Below are 16,238 nucleotides of genomic sequence, written 5' to 3' on the forward strand. Positions count from 1 at the left end.
ATGCTAGTACCATATTTATCGGCATATGACACGCACACGCGTATAACACACGCACCCTTATTTTAAGCGGGAAGTTTCAGGAAATTTTAAATAAAGAACTGTGAAGCAAAATAAGGGTCAGTGTCCATCAATGCAGCCTCACCCTTTCAGCTAGATCAGTGCCCATCTGCAGCCTCATATATGCAGCCAGATCCGTGCCCATCTGCAGCCTCACGTCAGATTACATAGAACACAGATCTCCTATTTACTCAGCGGCCTCTTTAATACAAAGTCCCGCCTCCTGGCTCCTATGATAGACAAGACACTGGTCTAATGACAGTCCAGGGGATTGGACTTTGTATTACAAAGGCCGACGAGTACGCAGGAGATCCATGCGCTATGTAATCTGACGGTGCTCATCCCACCTCCTTTCCTTCTGAGGCAGCCAAATGAAAATGTTGGCGTATAACACGCACCCACTATTTAAGCCGAATTTTCAGGGAGAAAAGGTGCGTGTTATACGAAGATAAATACGGTATTTTTAGCACTTCCAAAGGAGAGCATTGCCTTTTTCCCCTATGATGTTTAATCTAGAAGCTTGTGCTAGAAGAGTGCTGCAAATTGAACAGAAGGATAGAGCACCAGAATGTCTTAGTGGTCATCACCTTGCAGCACTGGGTTGCTCAGTTCAAACCCCAACCAGAACACTTCTACCTGTACTGCAGGATGTCAGATTAGGCACTTGTGAAGAGGAAGAGGTTTTCCAGCATAATGAGTCACCTATTTGGTTGACGTGGCCTTCATGAGCTTAGCCATATACATGGAGTTTCCATTGGGGGATGCTGTGTCCTTCAGGGGTATACTCATTAATGATGATTAGGTGGGTCCTTTGGGGGGTTTAGGGTCTTCTGGTGGTAACTTTATGTATTGGACTTATCCCTATGGGGTATATCTGTCTGCAGTTGTAGCCTGTGAACCTGCCTTAACCCTTGCCTCTCTTCCAAAGCAATGGAAGTTGGGGTGAAGAATATTGATTCTATCCTAAAGAATAATTCTACAAATTGGACATTCTTGTCTGCATTGCAAGAGTTTAAACTGTATCCTTTAAAAGCTAGCTTCATTTGATAGCAATGAGCTGCATTTATTCCGACCTCCTGCTTTAGAGCAAATGTCTGCCGAATGAAAGAAAACTGCAGTTCTAGAGTCAGTGTCTAATTCCAAAGAGGTTTGCTCCTGCAGTTCTGACTCGGAGTCCAGAAAGCATTGAAGAGGGAAAGAGAGTCCTCATCCAAAAAGGCAGGAAAGAGCTTGAATTCTGGGGGAGAGGTTGCTTACTGGTCTTTTTCAGATTGTGCCATCCATTCCTCCGAGGACCAAGGAATTGGTGTTTAGAGGTGGGTAGAGGTTGGAACCAAGAAATGGTGCTCGGAGGTAGGTAGAGGGTGAAACCAAGGAATGGTGCTCAGAGGTGGAACCAAGGAATTGGTGCTCGGAGGTGGGTAGGAGTGTGGAACCAAGGAATGGTGCTCAGAGCTAGGTAGGGGGTGGAACCAAGGAATGATGCTCAGAGGTGGGTAGGGGCAGAGAAAGGGGCAGTTCCTGCACCTATTCTCTGAGAAAACAAGCCCTGATAATGAGCCACCTATTTGCTTGTTGTGGCCTTCATGAGCTTAGCCATATGAGTTGTCATTGGAGGATGTGTGAGGTCAATCAGGAAATAAACACCAAACTGTAAATCCGAGCATGCAGCCTGCCTGGCTAGGAAAGGGGGGATGAGCGTGTGATGGTATTAGGCAGTAATTTACCCCCCCCCCCCCCTTCCTTGGTGGGAGTGGAGATGGCCCCGTCTATAAAGATATACAGTACATACACACACAGCACAAGGCCGTGTTCACACTACAAGATGATTCTCTGGGCTGCAGTACCTCTGAGCTCCACAAGGGGGTGATCTCACTTCTACCTAGATAGGAAGTCTCTATAGAAGACAGGAAGTGATGTCAGGTATTAATAGGAAGTTCCGGGTGAGAGGTGAGGCGGGAGGAAGTAGAGCGGAGACGTTGCTGGAAGAGGCAGCAGAGGAGGTAATAAGATCTTATTATCTATTTACACCCAGTAAACCCCCCCCGTCATGTCCGTCCTCTTCCTCCATAATCACCGTGATGTCTTTTATCTCCAGCAGATGATGATACACACATATATAGTGTGGAAACCTAGATTAACCCCTTCAGAGTCAGAACATTCCTCCTCTTACATATATATTTTTATCCTTACCTGTCTAGACAGAAACCTGTATAGATCGAGTGACAGAGCGAATGAGGATGAAGGAGGACCGGAGTCACATGACTGAGAAGATACTAAACCTCACCCTGGAGATCATCTACCTGCTGACCGGAGAGGTGAGGGGGATTCTGGGAGGTCACATGACATCACTCTTATATCTATTAATAAAACACAGACCTGACCAGAGAGGTGAGGGGGATTCCGGGATTCTAAAATGATATTGTTCCGTGAAAAAACCATACCCGTGAGAAAACCATACCCTCGTCACTTCCGGAGGGTATGGATTTCTCACGGCAGTGTGTTTAACGTTATACTTGCCGCCGTTACATTAAAACAGCTCCTCTGCACTATGAGTGAACTCCGCTCCTCTCCCTGTCACTTCCCTGATCTGGGGTAATAAATATAAAAGCGGATCACGGAGCCGACATTTACATCTCATACACCCGCCGCCGCTTTCATATTTATTAGCCCACATCAGGAAAGTTACAAGGATAGGAGCGGAGATGTCTCATAGTGCAGCCGCGCTGTTTTATGTAACCGACGCAAGTTTAACATTACTTTCACTACCGTAGTTATTTCATACCTTCTGAGCATGCGCACTTGCCATCTTCTCTGCCCTTCCATGATGTTTCCGGCTCTCTGAGCATGCGCACTCCTTCGCTGCTCAGCTGTTTCTCACAGGAAGTGACGAGGGTATGGTTTCTTCACGGGGTATGGTTTTCTAACGTTACAGATATTCCTATTGGTTCTCCTATACAGAGATTTCCTCTTCTGAAGTCAGGTGATCATATGACCATCACAGTGCCTCCATGTGACTCCCTAAAACCTGAGAGACACAACATGCAGAAGATTCTAGAAGTCACCAAGAAGATGATGGAGCTGCTGACAGGAGAGGTGAGCGGTGCTGGGAATTCTGGGACATTATCCAGTAACAGATAAGGGATGTGTCTGGATGGTGACTGTATCATTGTGTGTGTCAGGTTCCTATAAGGTGTCAGGATGTCACTGTCTATTTCTCCATGGAGGAGTGGGAGTATTTAGAAGGACACAAGGATCTCTACAAGGACGTCATGATGGAGAATCAGCCGCCCCTCACATCACCGGGTAAGAGGAGACTTTATTGTAAAGGAGAGAGCAGTACGGAGGGTCCACCTAGATCCTCCATCATCTGATAAACCCATAGAAACAATGTATTCAGTCAGTGTGTGTCAGGGCTGGGCTCCTGCAGCTCTTTTCTTTCAGAGCTCAGAAGTTGCTTAGCTGTCGGTTAATTACCAGCCGCTCGTTACCACACTAACTCACCTGGTTACCATTACCTGCCTCATTAGTCCAGCCTACAGCCAGCCCCATTTTGCTATTTAAGTAGCTTAGCTCATTTCCTCCTTGCCCTTGCGTGGTCTATGCTCTCCAGTGTGTTCCTGTGTATGACTTGCCGTGGTTGACTTCTCTTCCGATACCTGTTCCTGATTTGTTTCGCCTGACTTATGGTTTCCTGATCCTTGCTCCTCTGATTACCTGTTCTGGCATCCAAACCCCGGCTTCTGTTTTTCACTACGTTCCTGAACTGTTATTTTTGCTATTTACTTAAAGGTGTGATTTTAACTGCACTTTCTGTTGAAGCACTCAATACCACTGCAGCCTCGTGCCTCCCCACTTACCATTGAGGCTTTTGATGGGAGACCTCTACAGCCTGCCCATGTGACCCATGAAACCACTCCATTGACCATGGCTGTAGGGGCTCTTCACCATGAGATAATTCAAATTCCTAGTCATTTCCTTACCTCAATAACCAGTTGTCATTGGTTACAGAGGCCCAATCCCTCTTTTAATTGCCGTAATGCTGAGGTTTTGTCATGGTCCCCACAATGCACTAATACATCTTTTTAGAAAGTGATTAAGATCATGTGCACGTCTTCAGTCTCTTTATTGCCAGAAGAGTACCATGAATTCTGCGATGTCTTTGACTAAGGTCAGGCTGGTTATACTGTGACACTTCTTTTGCACAAGATCACTAAGGAATCACATATTTTGGGACTTGGCTACTATTGCACAGTTTTTTTTCATTTTTGTATTTAATAATAATTTTATACATTCACATTGTGCACTTTATTGATTGCTATCACATTAATTGTATATCTATTAATTTATTTGAATTATTTATCTAGCACTGTGCACTTTATTAGACCTACCTTCACCTTTTGTAGATTATTATTATTCCATCACTAATTGTTTATCAATCAGGTGTATGAACAGGGGATTGCTCACCCCTGATTGCTTAAAAGCAAGCGCTATATTAACCCCTTAGGGGGCTAATTTCCATTTTACTTAAACTAGAGCAGCTGCTTAATAACACTTACCAACACTTGACACTTAATATTTATTTATTTATCTATTAATTTATATATAAAAAATTTAATCAAGGATTTCTCCAAAGGCGCGAGGGTATATACCTATACAGTATATATATTTCGTCTTTGACAAAGGTCAGGCCGGTATTTTGGCACATCGGCCTTTTGAGTGCACAGTTGACCTTCCACCCCCGGTGCCATTCCTCCTCGTGGCCGGGTTTACCCTTTGTCTGTCTCAGAGGAGAAGGCAATGGAGAAGTATGCTGCGATTTAACTATCCCAGGGGTTCACACGCAAATCCTCTTCTCCTTCCAGTGCCGACTTTTTCTTTGTGGGAAAAAAAAAAGTGGTCAACTGAGTCTCTGTATCGATTATAGGGGTCTCATTCACATTACTGTTAAAAATACTTATCTGATCCCATTGAAAACTGAATTATTTGACTGCTTCAAGGGAACAACGGTCTTCACTAAGGTTGATTTGTGAGGGGCATACAATCTTTAGAGGAATAATGAGGGCCACGAACAGTGGCGGCTGGTGCTCAAAAATTTTGGGGGGGCGCAAAAAGAAAAATGTAATAGGTATTGCTTCGCGGCAAATAAACGCGGTAAAAAAATTGCGTGACTTTGAGGTCATGGCACAGATGATGGTATAGGCATGGCACAGGTCAATGTACAGGCATGGCACAGGTCAATGTACAGGCATGGCACAGGTAATGTACAGGCATGGCACAGGTCAATGTACAGGCATGGCACAGGTCAATGTACAGGCAAGCAGCTTCACAAAAACCACACAGTGCGCCGCCAACCCCCTATCCCCCCCCCCCCCCTCCTAAGCCATGTTCCCTCATCCTGTCCAGAGTTCCGCAGGGCTTCTGTGCCCACTTCTATGCTCACAGGGCAGTGTGTGGCCCGGGCCCCCCCTGAATTTGACCTCCAGGAAAGCACAGTTGTAGTTTATGCAGTTAGAGACCTAAGCCCACATGTATTACAGGCATGGAGGAACATTTGAAATTTTTTGTCTAATATCGCCACTTCAAAGTTCTTCACTTACCGTTAGCTGGGCTGCTGCTGGTCCCTGACTGTCTGTCACACACTGCTGGGAGTCTGGGACTGTGTCTGCACCTCTGCGGCCTGCCGCGGAGTACTCTCCCTCCCTGGCTGCGCCTGCGGCCTGCCTGAAGTCGACTCGAGGACTCGTCTGACCTGGTGGGACTCTGGGAGACTGGTCTCGTCTCAGTCAGGGCCAGACCCAGTGGTGGGGTGAGCCAGGATTCAGGAATCAGGATGTCTCCTACTGTCCTACGGTAGGTCGCGGGCGGCTATGCCTCACTCACTCCTCCTCAAGCTCCGATGTCTGATCCGAATTCGATCCGTCCGACTGAGTCAGCTCCTCCACGGTCACGCTGCTCTCGTCTCGATCGCCGCTCCTCTCTCTCTGCGCCGGGCCGCGGGCGGGAACGGAAGGTGATCGTGACGCCGGGGCGGTGCACCGCCCTCACGCGTCACGACACCAGGTTCGATGTCCTCCTGTGATTGGTCAAGGCTGGACACTGGACCAGATGACCCCCAGAAAAGCGTCAATCGGCGCCTCTGTCAGGCGAAGGTGGGGTCAAAAACCCCACCCCTCATACCCAGCACTATGTCCAGCGCCCCTAGTGGACAAAAAAATTGACTTTTTTTTTATTTAATCTTTTTTTTCTTCTGCTTGTGTTTGGGGGGGGGGGGGGGGGCGGTGTCCCTGCGCCCCCTATGGGCGGGTCGCCACTGGCCACAAATGGAAATGTAATACTAGGACCGGACACTACGAATACCTCGTAATGCCCTTTTGGTCTCTGCAACACTCCTGCAGTTTTCCAGGACTTTATTAACCATGTCCTCTGAGATAGGCTGCCATAATGTGTGGTGGTTTACCCGGATGATATTCTTATATATTCTAAGTCCCTAGAGAACCACCACACAGATGTGTCTCCCGTGTGCTACAGAGGTTGAGAGAAAGCAACCTCTATTGCAAGTTGGAAAAGTGCGAGTTCCATTAACAGGTTAAATTTTTGGGTTATGTCATTTGTGCTGCCAGGTTTTCGATGGACCCAGAGAAGCCACCTGCAGTCCTAAAGTAGGTTCGGCCCATAGGTCTACGTCCTCTACAACATTTTCTTGGCTTTGCCAATTATTATCAGAAATTTATGAGTAATTTCTCTTTTCTGGTCAAACCCCTTCATTGATACTGTATGACCAGAAAAGAGGGCAACCCACAGAATTGGTCCTAGGAATCCATTAAAGCCTTTGAATCCCTCAAGGCCACTTTTGCTGCAGTTCCAGTGCTGGAACATCCTGATCCCATGTTACCCGTCATTCTTGAAGTTGATGCGTCTGAGACTGGAGTAGGCGCTGTCCTGTCTCAACCTCCTACCCCTGAGAGTTCTATCCATCCTTGTGGCTACTTTTCTAAAAAATTGTCTCTAGCAGAATGAAATTCTGAAACTGGGGATAGAGAATTATTAGCCATAATTTTAACTCTTAAAGAAGGGAGGCATCTCATCAAGGGTACTACTGTGCTGGTCCTCATTTTGACTGACCATAAGAATCTTTCATTCTTGTCTGAGGCTAGACGTTTATCTCCTGGAAGGGCTCAGTGGGACCTTTTTCTGTCAAGCTAAAATTGCCGCAGTTTTCCTCCTCTTCCAAAATGGAGTCTGTTCCACCTCCTGTTATACCTTCGGAATGCATTTTGGCTATTTCTTTCTAGTCTCACTTCACCTTTGGGTGAGAGAATGATGCCCTCTCAGATCCAATCTCCTCCGGGAAAACCTCATGACCGCTGCTTTGTCCCCGAGAATCTCCGCACCATTTTCCTCCAGACCTACCATTCACCTAAGACAGCTGGGCACCCAGGAAAAAATCAACGGCGTATGGACATATTGTTAAGACATATGGCCTATGTTTCAACAATGCTGGTGGCCTAGTCTCCGTGCTCATGAAACCAGCTTTGTAGCCCCTTGTCCTGTGTGTGCTCAGAATAAAACACCACAACACCTTCCAGTGGGCCTCCTTAAACCCATACGCAGTGCAGAGAGGCCTTGGATCCACTTGGCTATTAATTTTATTATGGATTTATGCAACTCCGATAGCAACACAGTTATTCTTATGGTGGTTGACCGTTTTTCAAAATGTCACATTGCATTCCGCTGTGTCCAAGGAACTGGCATCCATTTTCACTGGAGAGTTCTTTCAGTTACATGGGTTACGTAAAGTTATCATCTCAGACGGGTAGCCTGTTGGTGTCCAAGTTTTGGGGAGCCTTTTGTGCACAGTTGGGAGTTCAGCTTTCCTTCTCCTCTGCATATCACCCACAGTCCAATGGGTCCGCAGAATGGGCCGACCAAGCCTTGAAGCAGTTCTTACATTGCTATATTTCTGACCACCATAACAACCGGTGGGACTTGTTACCTTGGGTGGAGTTTGCTCACAATATTACCATCAATGCTACCATCACCATCATGCTGACCACTGACGCCTACCTGCATTCTCCTACTAAGTTGGGGAGAGGGTAAGGTTAACCCAGTGGCCTACACATTAGATCTTCCCTCCAACATGCGTATTTACAACGTATTCCATGTTTCCTTACGTGTTATTGCTATATCACCTCAGTACCACGCCCTCGCCCGCTTAAGGTTGACAACCATGTGGAATATGAGATACAATCTATCATTGACTCCCGTAGGTTTAGTGGACACATACGCTATCTAGTTCACAGAGGGATTACGGTCCAAGGGAACGGTCTTTGATCTAATCCTCGGACGTAAATGCTCCTGCCCTGTTCCAGGCTTTCCATATACATTTTCCCTTCAAGTCTGGTGCTCCTCCAAGGGGGAGGGATTATTGGTGAAGAGGGTAATGTCAGGGCTGGGCTCCTGATAGTTAGCGAGCTGCTCTTTTCTTTCAGTGTTTAGAAGCTGCTTAGCTGTCGGGTAACTACCAGCCGCTTGTTACCACAGCGACTCACCTGATTACCATTTCCTGCCTCATTAATCCAGCCTACAGCCAGCCCCTTTTTTGCTTTTGAAGCAGCTGAGCTCATTTCCTCCTTGCCCTTGCTTGGTCTATGATCTCCAGTGTGTTCCTGTGTGTTACTTGCCCTGGCTGACTTCTCTTCCTATTCCTGTTCCTGATTTTTACTTCCGACTATGCTGACTTCTGGTTTCTTGACCCCGACTCCTCTGATTACCTGCTCTGGCATCCAAATCCCGGCTTCTGTTTTTGACGACATTCCTGAACTGTTATTTTTTTTCTCTTTCATTAAAGGTGTGATTCTTTTTTAACTGTACTTTCTGTCTTCGCCTGGTTTATGGTCCCCGACAGTGTGTGTATGTTTCCTACAGATGGTTCCAGTAATGGGAACCCACCAGAGAGATGTCCCCGTCCTCTGTATTCCCAGGATTCCACACAGGAAGGTCACACCATCCCTCACCATCATCAGGTAGATGAGGAACAATCACTGATAGTATCATTAGGATCTGTACATTATCTGCATTGTTACCATTGATGTCATTTTTATTATATATTCAGAGTGGAAACCTGAGAGACTCTAAAGTTGAGGTTAAAGAAGAGATAAAAGAGGAGGATGAGGAGTATGGAGTGATGGAGGAGGTTTCAGGACGACACAAGAATACGATGGAGTCACCTAATACCAGGAACCCACCAGAGAGATGTCCCCGTCCTCTGTATTCCCGGGACTCCACACAGGAAGGTCACACCATCCCTCAATGTTACAAGGTTGGTGGGATGGAGTATCTAGAACATGGACTTGTGGAGGGGATGTGTGTGTTTTTTATGTAAGCTTATATCTTCCAGATGATATTCTCTCTCATTTTCTTGGTTTAGAGTGGAGATCCAATCGATATAGAATTTGAGGTTAAAGCAGAAGAAGAAGAGACATATGTGAGGGATGATCAGCAGTCTATGGAGGAGGATGGAATAATGGGGACATTTATAGAGGAGGACACTCCTACAGAGATCAGCACAGGTCGGTCATTAACACTAAAAACATTCCTCCACCCATACTGCTCACTGATTGGTCCAGAGTAGGGCGGGGACTGGGTGATATCAGCCTGTAATCCCCTGGTCACTTTCCCGAGCTGTGTTCCCCGTCCTGTATTCCTGTATTTCTCTCGGATAATCTTCCTTCTCTGTGCTGCAGACACAATTTATGTCTCTAGACTGGATTTATGGAGATTCTGGGGTTCAGCTGGCAGCAAAATGTTGATGTTCACCATAGACGTTGCTCAGCCTAGACACCTGGGGTATGTACCTTGGGTCTTCTGCTCCATGTCCGGGTCTAGCAAGATCTCTGACAGAACAATTCTCCCGGGGTTACTTGCTCTGTTATTTGCTGGCTGTGCCGGGTGGAGGGATATGTCGGTATAGTCTCACACCCAAGTCACTGATTTGCTTTCATTTTTATTGAGCCGTGTATATTCTATCTATACAATGCACACACTGTTACACACAAACACACAAAAACTTGAAGAAAAGACATGAAAAGACACGCACACTGGTGAACAGTCGCAAACAGTTTTACAATCCACAGTAAACATGAATGAGACACAAATCCACCCTTCTGGTGTCATGGAGAATAAGCTGACAGTGCGCCACTCTGCAATTCCAGGTGTACTCTCACCTCTTCAGATGGACCCCATTGCTCCATACCAGGAGGACACACCCACCATGAAATCACACACCTTCAGGTACATGTAGGCGGAGCCTCCTCTTTAGGTAGCCAGCTCCTGCTACTAGAGATAAAGAGACTCCATAGTGCTCACTGTTATATTTATTTCATGGATAAGAAAAGCACTCACAAGGTTAAAAAAGCAATCCAGCATTGAATACACCCAATCACTGCAGATTCCCCAAGCATCAGTCTCAGTGTAACTTGAGGGCACTCCGCCTAACGTGATGATGTCCTCAAACCACTCCCATCTGATGAGTTGCATCCTAATTGGACTTCCCCAGAGATACATATGGTCTTCAGGATCAGTCCAGTCCATCTTGGTTGTTCTCCCCCCATCCTCACTGACCTCTGGTGGGGCTCAGCCCCACTGTTATTCATGACTAAATCATGGACTAAATAAGGAAGTGCGGGACTTCTTGTGTTGGGAAGATGGCAATGAGTGATAGAGGGGGAGGGGACACTCGTCCTATAATCTCTCATCACTGTCACTACTATAAAAGACAGTTCTCGTTGTTTCCTCACTCTCTGACTAAGATCCATGAATAAAGAAATGAACTGGTAGGAGATCAGTGGACCCATTTACTAGTTACCTTGAGGGGGGAATTGTAAGATCCTCAGAGACAAAACTGCCTGATGTGGGCGGAGTCCTGGTTTAGGGGAACCAATCTGCTGATGTCTAGTAATAATCTTTGTATTTCTATTTTAGTAGATGGACGGGAGATGAGGAAAACCTCAGAGGATTGTCTCACTTTGTCTCCAGACTGTAAAGTAGAAGATGAGGACATCACACAGTATAGTCCAGGAGAAAACCCGGCTACCTCAAATGTCCATCCGGCACCACACAGTGTAGATGGACCATCGTATTCCTCTTATCCTGAGGAACCTCAGACTGTGAGGGACGAGGCCATCCTGACAACAGATAAGAGGTTCTCCTTTTCTGAGTGCGGGAAGAGTTTCCATTTGAAAGGCAATCTTAATGTGCATAAAAGATCTCACACCGGTGAGAAGCCGTATTCCTGTCCTGAGTGTTGGAAATGTTTTGCACACACGTCCACTCTTGCCATACATCAGAGATCGCACACTGGTGAGAAGCCATATTCCTGTCCTGAGTGTTGGAAATGTTTTGCACACACGTCCACTCTTGCCACACATCAGAGATTGCACACTGGTGATAAGCCGTATTTCTGTCCTGAGTGCGGAAAATGTTTTGCACAGACGACCGCTCTTTCTAGACATCAGAGATCGCACACTGGTGAGAAGCTGTATTCCTGTCCTGAGTGCGGGAAATGTTTTTCACAGACGTCCACTCTTTACAGACATCAGAGATCGCACACTGGTGAGAAGCCGTATTCCTGTCCTGAGTGCGAGAAATGTTTTTCAGATAAGTCCACTCTTTCCAAGCATCAGAGATCGCACACTGGTGAGAAGCCGTATTCCTGTCCTGAGTGCGGGAAATGTTTTACACAGCAGTCCAATCTTTACAGACATCAGAGATCTCACACAGGTGAGAAGCTGTATTCCTGTCCTGAGTGCGGGAAATGTTTTACACAGAAGTCTCATCTTTTAAAACATCAGAGATCGCACACTGGTTAGAAGTCGTATTCCTGTCCTGAGTGCGGGAAATGTTTTACACAGAAGTCCACTCTTTCCACACATCAGAAATTTCACACGGGTGAGAAGCCGTATTCCTGTCCTGAGTGCGGGAAATGTTTTTCACAGAAGTCTGATCTTTCCAAACATCAGAGATCTCACACGGGTGAGAAGCCGTATTCCTGTCCTGAGTGCGGTAAATGTTTTTCACAGAAGTCCACTGTTTCCACACATGAGAGATCTCACACGGAGGAGAATGAACTTTCCTGTCCTGAGTGAGGGAATTGTTCCTCACTGAAGTCCTGTTTTCTGTACATCAGGGTTCCCACACAACCCTGGAGGTGTATTAGTGCCTTGAGTGCGGGAAATATCTTCTATATGAATGTTGGTGGACATGTGGGGAAGAAGCACACCCTGATATACACCTCAGATATACTCCATGGCTGATCTTCATCATGTAAGAAACACTTCATAAGGAGATCAGAGATCACCAAAGACATGGATGAAGTGTTGTCCCGTGTTGGCCATTGATAGCAGGAGAAAAATAAAAATGGAGTCCTTACCTTTCATTGGCTGAGTACATTTTGTGCGGGAAGATTTCACAAACACTTACAGGTCTGGTTGTTATAAATGTGTTGATGAAATGTGACCCGCATTCCCCCAGTCATGGTGAATTGGGATTTCCTATAATGGTCAGTTCCATCTAGTGGCCATAATATGCTTTCCTGACACATGTCCATGGCAGCATACGTTTGGGTAGCCCCGCCCTCATTCCTCCCCCTTAAGACCCCCACCCCCATAAATGTTTAGGATAAGCCAATGGCTGCATTCCTTTTTTCTCCTCCTCACTTATAGGACCATTTTTGTGTGACGTTTTCCTACCTATTGGAAGTATTGGTGGGCGGGTTTGGTGCTGGGCAGCTGTGCGGGATATCAGGAGCTTCCTTTGGTATCCAGAAGTCTTCCAGGATGTCCCGAGTGGTCATTGAGTCCCCAGCTATCAGCGGGGTGGTGTTATGGCACACATATGTAGAGGATCCATGCCTGGAGAGTGGGCCCTGCCATTGGCGGCCATTTGCATTGGGTGGGAGCCCAGCTGTTAGCGGGTGGCCATTAATTGTTAGAAACGGGAAATTGGTTTCGGTGCGAATACAAATTCCGACAAATTTCTGGTTATTCTCCAAATGAAATTGTAATACATTTTGTTGAAATCTGTTAAAATTTGTTTTGTTTATTCATTTTCTAACGAATTCCAACTTTTCAGACCGATTCGAATTCGGATCAGTCAAAAAAAACGATCGACCGATGCAAATTCTGTGTGAAGAAATAGCTGGTTGTTAAGCAGCAAGCCGGGAAGCCGGCCGCCTGCATCCTTACCAACCATGACTCATCAGCTGTCAGCAGGCTTCCCCACTGACAGATGCCTGGAAAGAAAAGAATGCCGGCAATAGAAAAAAACGGCGTGGTCCCCCTCCCCCCAGTCCATACCGGGCCCTTCCGGGCCAAAATGTAAATAAGAAAATTTTAGGGTTCTCCCCTAAAATCCATACCAGACCCTTAGTCCCGGCATGCAGCCCGGGAAGGTCAGGAAAGTGGGAGGGACGAGTGAGGGCCATACCAGGCCACATGTCCTCCAACATAGGTGGGTGCTTTGGGGAAGCTCTGTCCCCCCCACTGCACCCCAAAGCACTTTGTCCCAATGTTGATGGGGACAAGGGCCTCTTCCCCACAACCGTTGCCTGTGCTTGTGGGGGTATGCAGGCAGGGGACATCTCGTAATCTGAAATCCCCTTTTACCAAGGGGCCCCCAGATCCCCCCCCCCCTCCCCATGTAAATGAGCATCGGGAACATATTTCCCATACCTATTCACCAAAAATTAATAAAAACCCACACGCAATTTTTGAAAAATCCTTTATTATGAAATAACTACTTCAGGCTCCTCCTCCATTTGACATTTCTTACATAGGTAAGGGGCGGTAAGTATATCCAAGAGATAAACCTAACCTACAGGTAGGCTGAAACCTACATTATTAAAGATAAGAGTACACTAACTATGAATCATAAACAAGATGGGCTTTGATCATATACCTAGGTGACCCCTATAGAGAGAGACACCAACATATTATGGGAGTATAAACTCCATCCGGTGTATACCAACCTGCTATCCTCATAAGGTGATTATCCTTCCTCCTTTCTGTATGAATAGATATAGAATAGAGAATGTAATTACTCCTCACACTACTACACATATATATTTTATCTTCTACCTAGAATCATCAGGACAGATATCTATATATACAACACGTTTTGGTCCGATTTTTTTCCCCCCTGTGTCCGCCCCAGGTCAGGCTAATTTGTTGGGGGTTGGAAGGAAGGACGTGTGCTAGTAAGCCATGTTTGTATTTATTATGATATACATAAATACAGATTATGTTCTATGTGTATGAAACACTAATATCGAGTCTGTTTATAAGAGAAAACTGTCTGTACATCTTCATAGTCCTGAAGAAGCCTTGTGCGAAACGCGTAGACCAGTGAAGAGAGGAAATATCTATACCTACACGAACCTTATGATATATACCAACTTATCCTTATATATGTATGATGTACATGAGTGAAATTAGTAGGAGACATTGATCTCCTGTGTACGAGCTGAGCTCAGATTGGGGCCAGTTTTGTCATTTTATTGAGATTGGGTTTTAGATAAATCAATAAATGTTATTTCTCTTACGTCCTCCGATAGTCGCCGCCATCTCTAAGTCATCACTATTGGGTATTGACTTCCGCTCCGCAGGAGTAGCTAGGCATAAGACTTAGTCAAAAGAACAAAGACATTTGCATATACACACCCATGGGGGCTGTCCCATCTGGTCAATACCCCCCTGCAGTGACCACTCCCAACTCAGTTTTTGTCTGCCTAGCGTCAGGAGTAGTTAGGCTTTCCCTGTGCTGGGGCTCCGGTCTCAGCCTTTCTAATCTTTTTTCTTTGAAAATGTCAGCTTTTTCTTTGTTATACTAGCTGTTTATTTGTCAGCTTTAGTTTTAATCGGATCTTTGGATGAAGATGGATTCTTGCGGAGCTGGGAATCGGACTGGCCGCCCTGGTTCTCCAGGGCAGAGGGACCCCCAGCCCACCATCGAGCGTTCGGCCATGGTTCGTCCTGGCATTATGAACGACCCATCCCTGCTCGCAGCAGGGATGCAGCTGTGAGGTGGCTACCTCACTGGACGCATCTGCGATATTGCAGTGCAATGTCCTTGGCAAATGGCATTACCTGTCAGATGAGGACAGCGGCTTTCCATTCTGAGAGGCACCCTACGCCATCTGGTACAGGTAAGTACTTCTGTGTGGGGTCTCTGTCTGGGGTGGCAGTCCTGTGTTGCTGTGTGTTCCCCATGTCTGTGACGGTGTGGGCTCCCTGTTGCGCTCCCTGTGGGGGTCTTTATTTGATGCATGCGCTGCTGTGCGGTATGTATTTGGGGGCCCCTTCCCCTGTGTCACTTTGGTGTGCGTTTGGGGGTGCAGACACTGTGTTGCGGCGGACGCAGCGGGGCAAAACCGCGCGGTCCACCATCTTTGTTTTGGGCAAGCATGTCTGGCTTCACTGTGGGCTGATTTACATGCTGTTTTGGCGCCATCCGGCGCCATCTTGCGTGTGGCAGACTGATCGTTTCATGCACATGTTCGGCGGCCATTTTGCTGGATTCTCCAATTAAGTTCTATGGGCAGCCATTTTCCCTGGGTCATTTGCAGCTTAAAGTATAGCCTCCAATGACATCACTTCTTTTTCCTCTGATGCAGCGATCTAGGTGGTAACACTCTGTGGGTTCTGCAGGCTGTCTCTTCCATACCCTGCTGTTTTGTCATTTCTGGCTCAGTTTTCTTCTTCTTTTGGGGTCGTTTGTCACTGTACATATAGCGGTGGGCTGCGCATTCCGCAGCGGTTTTAAAGGGACAGTACCATTGTATTGCACTGTAATTTTTTCCTTGGGGCAATGGAATCTCAGGACAGAAAATTCCCTGCAGATTTGGTGGGGGGCCACAGTCCTGCTGCGGCCTCTGTTATACCTGATTTGGCAGCTGTAGTGGCATCTTTAGTGTCCAAAATGGAGGTGCTGATGGCTGAACGTGCTGCTAGGAAGAAGCCCAGATTATCTATCTCCTCTGATTCAGATGGTGATATGGCTGAGAACCTTTTCAGGGTCTCGCTCATCTTTGGACCCTCTGGGGTCTGAGGGGGAGGCGGAGGTGAAGGGGGTTAATGATTCTCCCCCAGGGTCACCCGCAGAACGCGCAACTATGGACGAGTTGA

General features: G+C 46.6%; 4 protein-coding genes across 4 annotated transcripts in view; 3 read left to right on the top strand and 1 right to left on the bottom strand.

Moving 5' to 3' along the window:
- Nucleotides 1-16,238, bottom strand: part of LOC309564465 (uncharacterized protein) — a gene marked incomplete at both ends in the record, with an annotated part of 1,172,539 nt that overhangs the window by 263,836 nt on the left and 892,465 nt on the right.
- Nucleotides 1-16,238, top strand: part of LOC309564074 (uncharacterized protein) — a gene marked incomplete at both ends in the record, with an annotated part of 288,253 nt that overhangs the window by 236,033 nt on the left and 35,982 nt on the right. The gene's annotated exons all lie outside the window — the stretch shown is intronic.
- LOC309564080 (uncharacterized protein) overlaps nucleotides 1-16,238 on the top strand; it is a gene marked incomplete at its 5' end in the record, with an annotated part of 79,875 nt that overhangs the window by 39,449 nt on the left and 24,188 nt on the right.
- On the top strand, nucleotides 2,298-3,431 carry LOC309564082 (gastrula zinc finger protein XlCGF66.1-like; the record flags this gene model as incomplete). Its single annotated transcript, XM_082268710.1, has 3 exons — nucleotides 2,298-2,375; nucleotides 3,019-3,153; nucleotides 3,240-3,431. 3 exons carry the CDS (start codon nucleotides 2,298-2,300, stop codon nucleotides 3,429-3,431), a joined length of 405 nt encoding a protein of 134 aa, XP_082124836.1.

This window comes from Pelophylax lessonae (assembly GCF_965119305.1).
Source record: "Pelophylax lessonae genome assembly, chromosome: 9".
Classification (NCBI taxonomy): Eukaryota; Metazoa; Chordata; class Amphibia; order Anura; family Ranidae; genus Pelophylax; species Pelophylax lessonae.